General features: G+C 39.1%; 2 protein-coding genes across 4 annotated transcripts; both read right to left on the bottom strand.

The window, feature by feature from the left end:
* Nucleotides 1–1,452: 1,452 nt before the first annotated feature.
* tuba5 (tubulin alpha 5) lies at nt 1,453–6,414 on the bottom strand. Its single transcript, XM_079636672.1, has 5 exons — nt 5,707–6,414; nt 3,700–3,922; nt 3,357–3,505; nt 2,150–2,830; nt 1,453–2,072 (listed from the first exon to the last, which is right to left on the bottom strand). The coding sequence occupies exons 1-5, from the start codon at nt 5,707–5,709 to the stop codon at nt 1,779–1,781; spliced, it is 1,350 nt and encodes a 449-aa protein (XP_079492798.1). The 5' UTR covers nt 5,710–6,414; the 3' UTR covers nt 1,453–1,778.
* A 244-nt stretch (nt 6,415–6,658) lies between these two features.
* On the bottom strand, nt 6,659–17,206 carry klhl12 (kelch-like family member 12). Of its 3 annotated transcripts, none has more exons than XM_079636669.1 (12): nt 16,982–17,206; nt 15,809–16,047; nt 14,477–14,630; nt 12,053–12,270; nt 10,581–10,730; nt 10,305–10,419; nt 10,013–10,119; nt 9,717–9,912; nt 9,233–9,391; nt 8,965–9,063; nt 8,568–8,754; nt 6,659–8,446 (listed from the first exon to the last, which is right to left on the bottom strand). In XM_079636669.1, the coding sequence occupies exons 2-12, from the start codon at nt 15,989–15,991 to the stop codon at nt 8,320–8,322; spliced, it is 1,695 nt and encodes a 564-aa protein (XP_079492795.1). In that variant the 5' UTR covers nt 15,992–16,047; nt 16,982–17,206; the 3' UTR covers nt 6,659–8,319. The 3 variants fall into 3 exon arrangements, with proteins under 3 accessions (XP_079492795.1, XP_079492797.1, XP_079492796.1); XM_079636671.1 differs by having other exon boundaries at nt 7,319–8,446; nt 10,013–10,158; nt 10,281–10,419; XM_079636670.1 differs by lacking the exons at nt 15,809–16,047; nt 16,982–17,206 and adding an exon at nt 14,763–14,906 and having other exon boundaries at nt 7,319–8,446.
* Nucleotides 17,207–17,712: the final 506 nt, after the last annotated feature.

Genomic DNA, 17,712 nt, shown 5'->3' with positions numbered 1-17,712 from the left:
CTGCAGCGCTCAGACTGCCCCGCTTATTTTCACGCATTCTTTTCAGAACAAGACGATTCAGCTATTAGTTTGCATCAGGTCAGTAACTAGTCGCTATGTCTGTTCTTCGTATCAAATTCATTAGTTTAAACGTGCTAATAATGTGAATAGCCTTTATAGTTCTGCTCTGTTTTTAACATTCTAAAACATAAATAAGGCGATAATTACTACATTAATAAGACAATACTAAAAATATGCGTGCCAGTCAATCCATAGACATAAAATACTCTGTATTTATTTTACATGTCTGTCAGTCAACATTAGAGCGCCACCCTCAGGCTGAATAATCCAAGGACGTTAGACACAGAATCAGCCCTAACCACAATTACGCTCAGGAGTCTCTGTCCATTTATAAAGTTTTATAGATATTTTTACATAGAAAATGTGATGTACTTAAATGTCTTGCAGTGTCACTATATATTAAAATATTTGAACAGGGTACACCTCAGAACCCACCTGTGGATTAACTGCTTGACTATGATAAATACAAATGACTTGAAGTTTCCAAACTAAAACAGCAATTAGAATTGTTATGAAGAATTTCAGTGCTTTAGGATTACTTTTCAGCAGGAGAGAACATTTGTTAAAAATAGCCTACCATTCAAAGTAGTACTGTATTCAGGATGAAACCCATTTTTAAAGCCTATTATTGTTCTTTTAGAGCTCTTTGAAACAAATGGATAAAACCTTAAGCTTACTTTCATACTAAACATTAATGAAACCGTTGAGTCACTGGCTATAGCTTTACATAACTAATAAAAAATTATTTTAAACTATTAAAGGATTAGTTCACTTTAAAACGAAAATTAGCCCATGATTTACTCACCCTCAAGCCATCCTAGGTGTATGACTTTCTTCTTTCAGATGAATACAATGTTATATATATAAAAAAAAATCCGATTTTTATAATGGCAGTATTTAAAAAATTACAAAATAAAATTCTAGTTTCCAGCCAAACTTGCCCCTATTAATGTGCAACTTACAAAATGTATGATGTCAGAAGTAGCACGAGTCAGTCATGGCGTAGTGTAAATATCAGCAGTACGTCGCATTACTTGCACTTTACACTGAAGGGGAATTCGTATGTTCGTTTGGCCGGAAGCTGCTTATTCTACTTTGTGTAAGAAAAAAGTAAATATTTAAAACTTTATAAACTCAGTTTTGCTTCAGACGGCCTTTATTAATCCCCTGGAGCAGTTTGGAGTTAGTTTACGATGGATATACGTTTTTGAGCTTCAATCTCCTGCCATTATAAAACTTAGAAGAGCCAGGATATTTTTTTATATAACTTATTATATTGGTCTGAAAGAAGTCAAACACCTAGGATGGCTTGAGGGTGGAGTAAATCATGGGCTAATTCTCATTTGAAAGTGAACTACTCCTCTTTAAGGAAAGAATACACATACAAAAATAAATAGACCGGACAATTTATTCTGAAATGGTATTTATCACTTACAGCATATGTGAGAGACAAAAGACAGCTTACAAAACAGTGTTCACAGACAGAACTGCCTTTGGCAACTCATTTCTTGTGAAATCAGATAGAATAGGAGGAATAGAAAAGAACAAAACCTGACACAAAGGAACATTTATATCACACACATCAGGGCATTGTTCCCTATCATTGGGATTTCATAAGGAAGATTGCCATTTGAGAGGTAAAATACTGCTTGTAAGTGCTGGAGTAGGACTAGTTTCTCTTCTAACTGTTGGTCTCAGATCAGCCTCTTAAAGCGTCTTTAATACTCCTCTCCCTCCTCTTCATCCTCCACAGACTCTGCACCAACCTCCTCATAATCTTTCTCCAGTGCGGCAAGATCTTCTCTGGCCTCTGAGAACTCTCCCTCTTCCATTCCTTCACCGACATACCAGTGTACGAAGGCACGCTTGGCGTACATCAAGTCGAACTTGTGGTCCAGTCGGGCCCAGGCCTCGGCAATAGCCGTGGTGTTGCTCAGCATGCACACAGCTCTTTGTACCTTGGCCAAGTCTCCACCAGGAACCGCTGTAGGTGGCTGGTAATTAATGCCAACCTGTAGAGAAAGAGGACACATTAATTTGACTGAAGTTTGAATTAAGTACACTTGAATCTCTTGTCAATTTCTCCCACCTTGAATCCAGTTGGGCACCAGTCCACAAACTGGATGGAACGTTTGGTCTTTATGTTGGCGATAGCAGCATTGACATCTTTGGGCACGACATCACCACGATAAAGCATACAGCAGGCCATGTACTTCCCGTGCCGGGGGTCACACTTCACCATCTGATTGGACGGCTCAAAGCAGGCGGTGGTGATCTCAGACACGGACAGCTGCTCATGGTAAGCCTTCTCAGCAGAGATGATGGGAGAGTATGTGACTAGGGGGAAGTGGATTCTGGGATATGGCACCAAATTGGTCTGGAACTCAGTAAGATCGACATTCAGGGCGCCATCAAAGCGCAGCGAAGCGGTGATGGAGGACACAATCTGACCGATGAGACGGTTGAGGTTGGTGTAGCTGGGGCGCTCGATGTCAAGATTTCGGCGGCAGATGTCATAGATTGCCTCGTTATCCACCATGAAGGCACAGTCAGAGTGTTCCAGGGTGGTGTGGGTGGTTAGGATGGAGTTATAAGGCTCAACCACAGCAGTGGAGACCTGAGGAGCGGGATAGATAGCAAACTCAAGCTTGGACTTCTTGCCATAGTCGACCGAGAGACGCTCCATCAGGAGGGACGTAAAACCAGAGCCAGTGCCTCCACCAAAACTGTGGAAAATCAGGAAACCCTGGAGACCGGTGCACTGGTCTGTCTAGATCAGGAGAGGGGGAAAAATTAAAAGAAGTAAATCAGACAGACTCGTCTAAATTACACTTATGTAAAGGGTTATGGATTGTTTACTCTTTTACCCTCATGTTATTCAAAACTGGCGTGACATTTCCATAATATTTTGTGGAACAAAAGGTACAGAAATATAATTTTGTTTGATAGAAACAAATAGTAGGCTATAGAAAGTCAATAGTAAACAGGAGGGTAACCGATCCCTTTAACATACTCTATCAATACCATATTGGTTATCAACCAATATTATACTTTTTATTTAGTATTTTACTTTGCAAACTCATTTCCTCAACACCTTATACTCATTTAAAAGTTCTCCTTTTAAAAACACAAAATTTAATAAGTTAAATGTAATCTTTAGCCAATCTCAATAAATATCCATTTTAAATTTTGTACAATATAATGTTGTGATACCCAAATGCACTATGTAATGCTTAATATTGGCATCAAGTTCAATATTAGTCAGTGCATCCTTAGTTCTCAATTATAGTCCATACCAATTTGCGGACGCGCTCCAGCACCATATCAATAATCTCCTTGCCAACAGTGTAATGGCCTCGGGCGTAATTATTTGCGGCATCTTCCTTCCCAGAGATGAGCTGCTCCGGATGAAACAGTTGCTTGTAGATTCCAGACCTTACCTCATCTGAAACATAAGATACAGGTCTTTATAATATCCAACTCTATAAAAATAATCATGCATGCCAACTTAAGCTTAACTATTTGCAGTCTGGATGCTGGCCAAAGTACACATACATTTCAACATTTCAGGGGTAATAAAACAGGTTTGCTACAAGATAGAATTTTTATGATGGTTGATCCCTTTCAATAACCATTTACCAATGACTGAAGGCTCCAGATCCACAAACACAGCTCGTGGCACATGCTTCCCAGCGCCAGTCTCACTGAAGAAAGTGTTGAAGGAGTCATCCCCACGACCAATGGTCTTATCACTCGGCATATTGCCATCAGGCTGGATGCCATGCTCCAGGCAATACAACTCCCAGCATGCATTGCCAATCTGTACTCCTGCTTGGCCCACGTGGATGGAGATGCACTCACGCTACACAAAGAAAAAGAAATTGCTTTAAATGGCTGCTAACCAAGAGCAGCCTCCAGGTCAGTGAACCTGGTGATCACAGCACATGATGGGTAGCCTTTCACAGTTGAAGGCATTTCACATCAGGTTAATAAAAATAAAAATGTTTTTGTGTCCAAAGCATTGCATAAAAGACTGCTTTCTTTGCCAGGCAGCTTTTCAATTACAAGTAATTAAAATAAAGGCCATAGTCTTAAAAATGAGATTAGAAGTTGGAGTCAATTAAATGTGGGATATTGACCTTGAACCTATTTGAAGCTGAAACTCTAATTAAAGTCCTAACTTCCTCTTGCAGCTGAACTTGAAACTATAATTACAGTTCAAACACTAACTGAGGTTGGAAGGTGAGACTAAAGGGTACTAGGGAACCTGGAGAACACCTGAGCCAGATTCCTTATTTAGTCTGATCTGAAGACCAAAGAATATCCAGTTAATATACTTGCTGAATCTCTTTAAGAAATCGTTTAAATTTCATTACCTCCAAGTTCCTACAGGTGTTAAAATGATAGTTCCGGAATGTTCCATTCGTGTGACTTTCTTCAGTGGAACACAAAATGAGATTAAAGTGACAGCTTCAGTCACCATTCACTTTATTCATATGGAAAGGAACTCAATTCATTGAAAGGTGACAGAAGCAGTCAATCCTTACTGATGTCTCATTTTGTGTTACATGAAGGAAGAAAACCCCACACAAGTTTGGAACATGGGGACAGAATTCTAATTGCAATAAAGAACAGAATTATTCCAGGAGAAACTCAAGTTATCTCACAGGCACATTTTAAATAAGAACTTTTTTGAAGATTACTACATCCCATTTTTCAAAAAAATTTCTTCAACAAGTGCTGCGCGCTGTGCTCCGATCTCTCGCGCTTTATCGTAAAATGGTCGACAGGAAGGAGCCGTAACCTGAACTATTGCAAAATAGAGGAAGTATAAAAAATAAATAATTATGCGCCAAACATCAAAGCGACGACACAAACAAGTAACAGAAATTTAAACGAACGATCGCTCCAAGAGTAGCTTTAGGGTTAAAAGTCTGTAAAAGTTGGGAGGGAAAAAAGTCAGCAGACTCCCATCCCCCAGCCTCGCGCTCCCACCAGACGCGCGCGTGAAAGGCCTCCGCAGTTGGATTCGAGGAATTCCTCATGCGCAGCAGCCTAGGAGTTACATATCCCATTCCCAATATGGTATAATCATACATTGCGATCGGAAGATTACATTCATTTTCAAAGGTCGCATACATAAGCACGTTTCCTCCATTGAGGCCAATAAACATTTCACGTCAAAGTAAAGACACGGAAGAGAAACGACGCTTGTAACGTTAATCGATTTATAAAGTTACTTGATATTGATAATGTGACAAATGTAACTTTTGAGGCGTCAATGTCTCAAAGGGATTGTTCACCCTCATGTTAATCCAAATTTGTATTTTTTTTTCTTCTTACGTGCTGACAGTTCAGTAAGTCACATCTTTTTAAACGTGAAGGCAGACAGTCTATGAATCTGCCCAAAATCTCGTTTTGTGTTCCACGGAAGAGCGAACGTGCATGGTTTTATAACACATTAGGGCGAATAGAATTGGCACATTTAAGTGAACTGCTCTTTAACACGCTTCAAAGAGAGCCATGCGACTACGAAGTAAACGTTGGTTTAATAACACGCAAATTAAAAAAATAATTGTGAAAAAGACCACGTTTGACTTTCTATTATTAAAGTATTCATATTTTAGTAACTAGAGTCTCACTTACCATTTTGACTTTATCTTCGTGGATACAAGTTTTTTATTAAAAAAAACGTTAATGTCTTTCGGTGGGAAAAATCACCAAAAGTCTATTTTGAGCTCGGTTGAGTTGAGTGTAGACCAGACGCGTTACGTGTCTTCGCCAACACAGCAATATGGGGCGAAAGGTCCGCGGTTCAGTCTATATACTCGCGTGCACGCGCACACCGGCCGCTGCAGCTCGCGATTGGCCAGCAGCAGCATCAACACCCTCCTCGCCATATGATTGGTGTAACTAAACACTCATTTTAGATTTAAAAATGTTGCAACATTTCTAACCGTTCGAGAACCATGTCGAGAACGAAATGGTTAGAATTAGAAATAACAAGCCATTTCCTTTTCCTGAGAATCCTGATAAGAAAATAGGTTGTGGGAGAGCTGAATTATTCATATTTTTTTGTCTCCACGAGAAGTGAAGGTTTCCTTGGAAAGTTCAAAATCCTCTGAGGTGCAACAGGTAGCCTATTTCTTTAGTTCCCGACAGCTTTTCTTCACTAAAGTTCGTTAACATTATTAAACAGGGCAATGGAAACTATAAAAGCACTGAGAAAGCTCCAATGAGTCAAACAAATATTTAAAATACTTTTTTTAAGGTTTTGTTTTTTAAACAAAATGAAGGTTCTGTGTCTTTTAGTCCATCCATGTGTATCAGCTCTGGTGTATTCTATATGCTAGTGTGTACTCATGAAAACTAACCCACTTTTATCAGATAAACATGTTTTAAGTTTATATTATAGTCTTGCTCATGTAGGGAAAAAGGCCTATAAATATTGATGACTCATCAGGCACTATTCAGAATTTTGTCCAATCAAATCTCTAGAATCAGCACATCCCTCCTCCAAATGGCACCTGTAACTAACAAGTATGTGGCCTTCAAGTGGAGACAGAATTATCATAATTCGAGTTCTGAGCACATGAATGTCTGAGCAGTTTTATTTACAAGTGGGAAACTCTGAATTCTAGATGTTACACGAGCTGCGACGTTGGAAATGAGCATGTCGATTTGAAACATTGATCTATATAATCAAAATATAGATAAGTGAGCTGAAACAAAGCCTTAAAAAAGTGTTGTTAGAAGTTATTTACTCAACTTTCAAGGGTTGCAGTTTGTAACAAAAACATTTTAATACCATGTGTAGATATGTGAAAGAAATTAATATTTGTAATAATTTTGAATTCAGATGTAGTTATTTGGGCTTATTATTATACTCCTTCAAGCCCTGACGAAAGCCTTGTTGGCTGAAACGCGTAGGCATGTTTTTATTTTATTAGACTAGCCATGGTTAAAGGCTTTTTAATCTTCATCCTCCTGACTGCCTCAGAACCTTATCTTTAGATATTTGGGTTTATTGTTCAGTCTAATTATTTTTCATGGCTACTTCCATGTTGTTCCCGATTTGAATGCATGATTTCATAATGAACAGACAAGGTTTGAGTTTCCCAGGTGTACTTGAAGGCAGCATTAGATACATATCGTCTCAACTTCCTGTTTCATAGGAAGTATGTCAGCACAATAAAGAAAACTGCAAATCTAACAATTTCAATGGGTCTTTAAATGTTTCATGAAATAATAGCCAATTCACCAGACAGTAATTCAAATATATTTGTCATTTTGGGAGAGGGAGTGCAGCTACCATGGCAATATTCAGCAAGCGTGGACCAGTGTAACTTGAGATTGATTTCTAGCATCTTCTATTTTAAAGTGATCTTACGGGTAAGCTGATGATGTGAAACGTTCGAAAGGGCTTACGTTTTGTTACATGATAAACAGACTTTTCCTTTATTGTCTTTATCATGGAATCACACTATTAAACCAGCATACCACATCAATGATATACTGCAGAACATCCACCATGCACGTCATCCTTCATTCATATTAATGGGTCAGTTTTCAGTATTTAACAAGACACTTTTCACTGAGAGAGAGCACAGCTAAATTCACCCATGCATTCAGATTCACACTTAAAACACCAGCACACTGGCTTTATGATATCTCGCTGATGGTTCTGTACATGACAGAAAAATCCCTGGTGCATCAGGCACATTGATAAAGGGTCGAGTCAATGAGAAGAGCCCCAGCAACCAGAGATGATGACGACAATGTCATAATGGACGTTACAGACAGCATCAAAACAGATTACGCAAAGCACCTCTGCTGTCGCATCCTGATGAATCTGACAATTTTCTCTCCTTCAGGAAGGATTCAGTTACTTGGACAGTAAGGCATACACATACTTGTCTCTTCTCTGAGACATTTTGACACCAGTAGATTATTATATTGCACTTTAAAGGACTCAATTGAGTGAATCTCACAAGTAATCAAAGATCACAGAGTTCTACGTGAAGAGAACAAAAACGTGAAACACAAATGTTCACTGCATCATAAAGTTAGTGTTTTTCTCCCTCATTAAAAGAAAACAAGGACTGAGATCTCAGATGGCAAAAAAACGTAAATCCAAAAAGAGGAAAGTGTCATAAAAAGGCTGGTAATGGGATCTGACGCTCCACTGAGCAGTGGAGCACAGATTTCCGCATCCAGAAGTCATTATAAAGCGCCTCTATGTCTGAATAGTTCCTCTTCTCATTTTTCTCTAAGCACACAAACTCCTGCATCACATCGTTGTGTTGCCATTGAAGTCACCACTTCCCAGCTGTCAATCACAGGGTCATAACATTCAATGCTGCTGAGCAGCGAGTTCCCATCATATCTGCAGAAAGAACATAAATGCAATATCAAAGTAAGTGATTACGTCATACATTTATTTTCTGGTAGTAACAACAGCACAAACACATTTGGGAAAGGTTCAATGTAATACATTGACATCTTACCCTGCAATAGCATAGAGGCGGCCCCTCAGGACTGTGGCTCCTACATAGCACCGTGGCGTACTCATATTGGCCACAGTGGTCCAATAGTCTGTGCGGATGTTGTACACTTCTACGGAAGACAGGTGGGCTGTGCCATCAAACCCTCCGACAACATATATATGATCGTTCAGCAAAGCCACACCAGCCCCTGCAACATAAATAAAAAGCAGTCACGGTATATAGCATTAGGATTCAGTGGGGGTTTGCCAATTATTGTTTTTGTAGAATAAACATTTGACCAGTAGTATTTGCAACATGCACTATATAGAAATGATTCTATTCACAAATATTTTTAGGACCTGTTGTAGAATATTTAAAAAAGTATATTTAATGTGTAAAAAGGAGACTGCGAGTGTACCTGAGCGTTTGTTGGCCATGGGAGTGACGCTGGTCCAGTGTCCCGTGTGAGGGTCATACCGCTCTACAGAATTCAGGATGTTCAGACCATCATAACCACCTGAAGCCACAACAACACAATGGTCTGAAAATCTGCATGTCTATCTGAACATGTCTGTGCCAAGCCTCTTGAACAACCGTATTCCTGATTTCTCAGCACAAGAAAACTAGAAGAAATGTCCAGACTTCCAGTCATATTAATTTACATTCAACGACTAATAAAACGCTACCTAAACAGTAAATGAGGCCGCTGGCTACAACAAGTCCTGCTCCCTCTCTGGCAGTCTGCATATCTCCCAGCATGCTCCACTGGTCAATATTGGGGTCATAACGCTCCATGCTAGTGTGACGTCGACTACCATCGAATCCACCCGCAACATAGATCATATCTGTGAAAGAAAAAGAAAAAAACTTTCAGATCGACACAATGCTGGTTTGCTCAACCGTCTTGCTAAAAGAAAAGCGCTTCAGGCGATGTAGCCTAAGAAAAGAAAAGCATCCTGCTCTACATCCACGGAACCCACATAATTCAAACTCACTGAACTTGTTTGGTAGATTTTGTTTCAGTCTTATGTGAACTGTACTGCTTCATTCAATGCTCATGTACCTGTAAATCTTCATAAACACAACCCACCTTGACCCAGAATCCGGAAGAAACCACAAGAACTGTGAATGTGTAAGAACAAGCATAATTCCCCAATACAGAATAGGTACCTCCGAGGGTTGTAGCTCCTGCAAGGCCTCTGCGTACATTCATTGTGGCGACCGAGTACCAGACTCCATCTTCATCTGCTGTGTAGTCCAAACACTCAACCGAACTCAACCGCGATCGGCCGTCATACCCACCGATAACGTAAACGCGATCATTCAGGGCGACAGTGGCAACATAGCGTCGCTTCCTTGCAATGTTCTGGAATGTTTTGAGAGAAATCAGACATGATGTTTGCTTCAGCGGCCGTTTTGTCCACTGACACTGGGGACATGTTTTATCAATGTAAAACATAACTCACAGGAAGAAAGCTCCACTCTCGGGTCTTGGGATCATACTTCTCAACAACGTCTATGGGTGATTGCTGGCTGCCAAATCCTCCGATTACCAACAGAACTTCTTTTGCACCTAAAACCCATTCCAGTGTCAGAAAGTAGTTGTACGAGGCTTCACAAGAAAATCACAAACATGTTAAGACATGCCAAACTGATTCAGCGAAAGAGTGAAATGACATAATGAATGATATATTTAGAGGATTAATTAGACTGAAGGATTTCAGGCCTAAATACTGAAAACACACAGAGGCATCAGACCGAGTCTCGCTTGGGTTCGAGGACTCTGCATCTCGCTGCGTAACTCTGGCCGGAGGTGAAACTTCTTTGCTTCGTCCACCAAATCTCGACATGGCAGACTGCAGCGTATCAATGGCTGAAACAGATACAAACACTCAATACAAATGTACAAATATCATGCAGCAACACACAAAATAAAAACACAGGTGGGGACATGGACCCCATGAACATTAAGATCTTTGTAACTGCAGCATCCTTTACATTCATATAGGCAGAGTGTATTTGGCAGAAGCTAACCTCTATGTCAATGACGTCAGTGATGTATCGTGGGGTTAGCAGCGGCATGCGCACATACTCCAGTAGATCAGACAGGTACGGCTCTCTTTCTTTTCTGTTGTGCTTCACCCAGTTCAGGACTGCCTCGAATACAGGCTCCTCTGAGTCAACCTACACATGTACAGTAACATTCAGATTTGTTGAGACACAAACTTTACTTGTTGCTTCTAATTTTCATGGTTTAGATCTGACTTCTGCACGATACTATAAATTGAAGTCCAAACGTTGTAATTACACTTTCAGAATGAATGGACCATGGTGAGAGACAAGAATTTAACAACACAAAAGGTACGTGTTTTTGTCTGAGAGTTCGTGTGTGCAGAAAACAAGACAAGAAGGGGGGTTACAGGTCTGCACTTGCATTTTTACTTGTCTTTATTACACTTTGTTGCTGAAAGTCTCAAAAACACAAAAGAAAGACATTTCAAACTTGCGGAGAAATATGGGACCGAACTGGTTCCTACATGCAAATTTTGCAGATATTATGTATATGTAAACAAAAGAGTATGTGCTATCATAGTGTGTTTTTTAATTGCTTGTGCCCTTCAATTGGAGTCAGAAAAATTGTAATTACAACTTTCAAGCACATAAATGACCAAGCAAAGTCATATTTACAAGATTAACTTATGATACACAAGATAACATAAAATAATATATCTCTAATCTAAGCTCCCGGGAAATTGCCGTAAAATCGCTAGAGTGTCTTCTGTGTGAACGCAAACACGTCCCGGGATCAATGCCGGGATGGGGACCAAGTAACATTGCCGGGATCAGTCCCGGAACGCGCCCTGTGTGAACAAAAGCCACGACCAATACCGTAAGGGGTGTGTCGTAGTGATTTCTATAACCTATGCTACAGCATATGGGGAACAATCCACTCTGCAAACCCAGTGGCACTACTGGGGAGTATGGACTTTTTACGGGATGTGTGTGAACGCACTCACAGATTCCGGAAAATCACTGGCAGTGTGAATGAACCAAAATCAAACAATCCCGGGACAAATTATCCGTGTATTTTCCGGAATCTCTGTGTGAAAGGGGCTTAATCTATAGATATGAGTGAGCGGTGAATGGTCTAAGTCTTCAGTGAATGGTAAAGAATGATTTTGCAAGTTTAATTTTACAGGCTGAATTTTAATAATTTTAAAGGGGTGATGTATGGAACAACTGATAGAAAACAAGTGTTAAGTCAATCCCTCAACTTTCACGTTTTGCCTAATGTAACATTTAGATACCATGTATAAATAAGTTATAGAAATGATCATTCAGATGTAGTCATTTGTGTTTCCTGTTCACAATATAATTAATTTGTTTCGGACTACTTCCGTGTTATGTTTCTAACTTGAATGTCGCAATAAGTCAAAGGTACGAGTTTGCCAGGTGCACTTGAAGGCAGGGACTCATTCAGAGTGAAAGAGAGCAGACAATCTCACCTGGATCTCATCACACTTGATGAGTTTTTCCACTTCACTCTGACTGAGAAGCATAAACTCTTCCTGTTGCACCACCTCAGCAAAATGCTTTTGTGAGAACAGTTCAGCAGCCTGCATCAAGTCCAGACAGTTGTGCGTTTCTGCAAAGTCTCTGATTCCCAAGCAGTTTGATGGATCCAACTGACTATTAAGAAAATCACAGCAAGCCCTTTTCACACCTGTAAAGAAAAAACAAACACACACACACAATAACATCAGACTGGTTTATCTGTGAATTAAATACAGCAGAATAACATTCACTCAACAGGCAAATTGAATAAATACATCAAGCAGATATAAAGATTCAAGATTCAAGATCTCCAATTCCTTCTGCTCAAAGTAACCCAGAAGCCTAATGCTACCACCATCAGTTTTTTTTAACAGTAGGGAGTGTCGGGAGCAGGTGTTACCTGAGTGTCAAGCTACATTTTGTTTGTGCCAAACATTAACGTTTCAATTTCAGAACAAAGAGCTCAACCTTCAAAAGCTTTTAGGTTTTGTCACAGGCCGTTTTTTGTCACAACCTTTCTCAGAAACGTCTTCAAGTTTGAGCGATTTCAATAATCTAGTTTGAATAGATTTTTTGGATGCCTGAACAGTTTCCTCCTTTTTCAGACAACGTACAATTGCTGTGTAGTTTTGACTGTTCTCCTGCGTGTTCTCCTTTGTGATTTGCTTATCTTTGACTCATGCACGTTTGACTACACATGACACAACGAGAAATCTGTTTAATAAAAGCTGTTCTTTTAAAATAACCATTCATTAAAAAATATTTTTTAAAACAATTCACAAAAATATTAAGTAGCACAATTATTGTTTTCATCATTGATAATAAGAATACATATTTCTTGAGCACTACTGTCAAGCTTAAAACCAGGTAAAAGTAACTGCTGATTGGTGTGCATTCTCTTAAAGGTGCAGTAAGCGCTTTCTGGAAAACGATGTTGATATTTGAAATCACGAAAACTAACACGCCCCTACCCAAAAGGATCACACCCCTATCTTGATGCCTCCGCCCACACATTCACACGCCATGCAACACAGCCCTGACGCCCGAGGGTATGATGTCATAAATAAGTGAAAGCAAATGTGTTACTATGATAATTCAGGTCTGATGACTAATTGTTATTTAGCTCCTCAACTCCTTCAATGGCAAAGTCATCCATTCCATCCCAAAAAACAAACAGTTTTCATGAACATAACACGATACTCCAAGTAGGCTAACTAATATATTACAACAGTGACAAGATCAAGGGGTTATAGCGATCAGTAAAATGGGAACCAAAAGAAATCTTTATTTTCGGACACACTTTACAAGATGCTTCAAAACGGACAGTGGATGAGGTTTAGACGTACCAGGCTTATAATAATAATGCATATGAACAAACAAGCAAAGATGACAGACACGAATATATTCAAGCAATAGACTACATATCTTAGTTCTGTAAAACACAGCAAAACCAACATTTACTCGCGTATCGAGAAGAAATAAAGCAACCTCTGCGTCCGTTTTCAGTCCTTCCCGCTCCGGCTTAAGGTCTCTCCAGCGCTGGAAAGCTTCTCCGATATTAACGCGAGTCCTACCTCTTGCCTATATTCCCCATGTTATATTCCCCTGGCCCAGTGACTCCTTATCATCCTCTTTTATATCCTCTGCCATCTCTCTCTTTTGTGTTTTCTCTGCCATCTCACTCTTTCTATAGTCGTTCTACTAATGTCTGTGCAGTGAGATCTCTCTCCTCCTCCATCATGAGTATATACGGCCCTTACTAATGATTGGCTACAAGTGTGTTTTGGTGTTCGGTCCGATCCACTTTCAGCAGCGTTTTTTAAGATACATCTGTTAATGTTTGGTAAAAATGTTTGGCCATACGTCCTATGTTTTTCTTTTGTGGAGACAGTGAAGAGACACAGATTGAATAAAAAAACTTCTTAGAGATCAATCAAATTCTTCTCTAATCTCTATCTTCAGCAGCAGAGCTGTAATAGTATGTCTCTGGCAATAATTGCACCCTGATTTCATGCAGGTTTGTACTTGTGTTTGTCTCCTTCATAATTAAGAGTCTCAGTGACTCCTTATGCTCAGATCTCAGCAAGCATGCAGTGTTGATTTCCTTATAACAGAATCAAATCATGCAGAATGATGTTTTTTTTTTTTTTTTTTTTTACATATCACATGTAAAATCTTATACATACCAGGTTAAAAAAAGGATGGTAATGTGCTTTATTCAGATGTGCTGATCTTGTTTTTCACTTTAAGCGCATATAAAAATGTATAAATGTTGTACATGTAATCGTCTCTCAAATCTGAAATGCGTTTGTTAATGTTAGAATCCAATCACAAAGAAACAGCAATGTGAGCTGGGCTGGTTTGTGTGTTTGTACCTTTAAGCTGCAGGAGACAGGCAGCGGGCAGCAGCTCTTGAACGTTTTCTACAGTAACCAGCACCGTCTCTGTGTAAACAAAATCCAGCAGGATCTCCATGGTGGACGCTGTGAGGCCCTGAATGTCCACAAAGGACTTCCCTTTTTCAGCAAGCTATGGAGTAACAACAAAATAGACTGACATTAAAAAACAACAACAGATTTTTCTTTTTACATCCATATTTAAATCAAAACACAATTTAGACTGTAGATTAAACATGATGCAAGGTTATGGATTTATTCATACTTGGGGTAAAAGCTGTCACAAGGTTGTTGTTTTTTTTACATTGTTGTTTTTCTTCCCTTTTCTTGGCAAAAAACTGACCAATAAGAAATAAGCCAGCTTTCCGGAACCAGCATTTCAGATTGTGACGGAGTACAAAAATAAAATCTACAAATGACCGAAACAAAAAAAAGTGATAAGTGCAGCAAATGCATAATATTTCTACCCTATCACCACAGCTGTAATATTATCATTATAGAGTGGTTCAAGGATGGCACATTTTTGCATGCAAAAAACGGAAACGAGTTAGCATTTTTGCACTTCCCGTTCCATTGTCCTGAAGTCAATGGGTTTTTTGAATGGGTTTTTGGATAAATGCCTGAAATAAGGTCTTTGGTGACCACAAGCTCAAAATATTTTCACGTTTTATTCTACTACTTTAAAATTGACTTTTACATGTTTTAAAAAAGGTGGTTGCTAACAAGTGGTTGAATAGGACTACAGAGGCTGTAGTCAGCCGAACAGGTAACCTCATCTACTCACTAGTCCACTTTTACAGCCTCATTGTGTTTATAAATGTGTGCCCTTGCAAACTATTTTAACTCAAACTTTCAGGGATTAGTTGTTTTCTTAATTAAGACTGAAAGAGTTGTAGGAAGCCTAATGGTGGTGACGTTAGGCCACGAGACCTTGGTGTAGTTCGTTTATAGCCTACGTTTAGCTTTTGACTTCTGATTATTGTATTTAGGCTTCAAAATTCATAAATATGATGTTAATTTGTGAAGATTATCATGATGAACAAAATGTGTAAGAATCGTTATACATTTTTGTTGGAGCTTAAGTTCTGCAATAAAACAACAGCCAATGGAAGGGGTTCTTGTTGAGGCGAAATAAACCTAAAATTCTCAGGACAGGAGCATGTGTCCAAATTTGAATCTTAACCGTTCTATTTCATCAGATACGATCTGTAAACAGGGCTTTAAGTGTAAAATACCGAACTTGTCCTTTAAGACCACAGCGATTTCTGTAACGTGTGAGTGATGAGTGTGAAAATAGAGGGTGTTTGTTACCTCACTGGTGAACATGGCACAGAAATAATCACTGCAAGCTGCCAACACAATGCGGTGGGCCGGGAAATCTGTGCCCTCCACCCTCAGAGTGATGTCACACAGCGTGTTGCTCTTTCTTAGGGCGTTCATGGCATTCAAAATGGACTTGGCGTGTGAATTGGTCATGATGTCCTTGGGTGCCATGACGACAGGGGGTGGGGTGGAGTGACAAAGCCTCAGGCACTGCAGGATGATGATTTCTGCAGGACACACCAATCAGTGACCACTCTAAAACAACACGGCTGATCCCAAATACACACATAATCCAAACTTGTATTACTTTCTATCTTCTGTGGCACATAAAGGAAGAGATTTTGAAGAATATTGGTAACCAAACAGTTTTGGTTTCCACTAACTATCATTGTATGGACAAAAGTCAATGGGAACCAAAACTGTTTGATTACCAATATTCTTCTAGATAAATAGAAGTTTGGAAAGACATAGAGGTTTGGAAAGATATGAGGGTGCGTAAATGAAAGAATTATAATTATTGGGTGGCCTATCACCTTAAGATCAGACCATTTGTATCAATTTGTGTATCTGCTGCCTTCACGTGCTATCGGAAAATTCCTACTTCCCACTTCTGAAGTCGTGATTACGAGCTCGTCGCATTCAAATTTTGACTTGAGTGGGCGGTCATGTCCAATTTTTTAACAAGGAAACTAGTATTTACGATAATTCTGATAGCACGTGAAGGCAGCATTAGCTTAGAAATAGGCAACTGTATTTGACATTTGTTGAGAAAGTTAAATGTAAAAAGGATTAACCAAAAAGATCTATGTCTTAACGAAAAGGTTCACTACGCATCCTTTAGGATACATTAATCTTTTCAGCAGCATCTTAGAAAGAAAGAGACATTCTGAAACATAACGATACAACCATGTAAATATATAAACAATTAAATATTTTAGAAAAGGTCTAACGTTAGCTGTAGGCTGAGAGACATTACGCCTGTGTTGCAACAGACGGAAAACAGGAATATTTTCTTCGTATTTAATATGTTCCTCGTAAAACTTCATCTGAAAGTGTTGGTGTAAATCAGGTGAGAGTTTTAAGTTTCACAGAGGTGGTTGAGGCTACATGCTAAGGCTAACTAAAAACGACCCACACATAAACATCTTTATGTGAACTCACAGCGTACAGCTGATCCACAGCAGAACAGAAACGGAACAGGGCTGGATGACAGCACACGGCGGTCTATTTGGACATCTGCTGGCACCCCTAGCAGGGAGACCCTCGCAGGTGTGAATTGAATCAATTTTACTCCAGCAATAAGAACTGCGTTCACGTGTGCGCGCATCCCTAGCAAAACACTGCGACGTCACCAGCGCGCGTGCGCTTTCAGCAGCTCTGCGCACTGTAAATGTGCTCGCGCGTTTCGTAATAATGCCATCTCAAATCTCCATTTGATAACTTAATACAAAAAAAACCCCACATCATTTTATGATAAAACTATATAACTAACTCTCTTTATATAATAATTTTAAGTGAAAAGTAGTCATAGACTATTTTGACAAACATAATATTTTGCTGTATGATGATATTTTGCTAATAGTGATTTGTAGTTCAAGTTGGGCTTAAATGACAACTTGAACAACAAGGTGCTAGTTTGGTTGGGTATTTTCATTAAGAAAATAGGAAATAAATTACAATAGAAAATCAAATTTATGCTTTTAGTGTTATTAAAAATTATTTTAAAAAAATGTAAACTATTAAAAATTGTTTTTGTAATTGAAATCAAGCTGAAATAAAATAAAATATAACTATTAGAACAAAAACTTAAAAACAAATTAGAAATGTTGCATTGGCAATGGACTGAAATTAGCTGAAGTTGAAATGACTAAAACCGGGAAAAAACTAATTAA

The sequence above is a fragment of the Phoxinus phoxinus genome, assembly GCF_949152265.1.
Source record: "Phoxinus phoxinus genome assembly, chromosome: 15".
NCBI classification, from domain to species: Eukaryota; Metazoa; Chordata; class Actinopteri; order Cypriniformes; family Leuciscidae; genus Phoxinus; species Phoxinus phoxinus.
The sequence above is the reverse complement of the archived record's forward strand: the minus strand, read 5'-3'. Positions and strand labels throughout refer to the sequence as shown.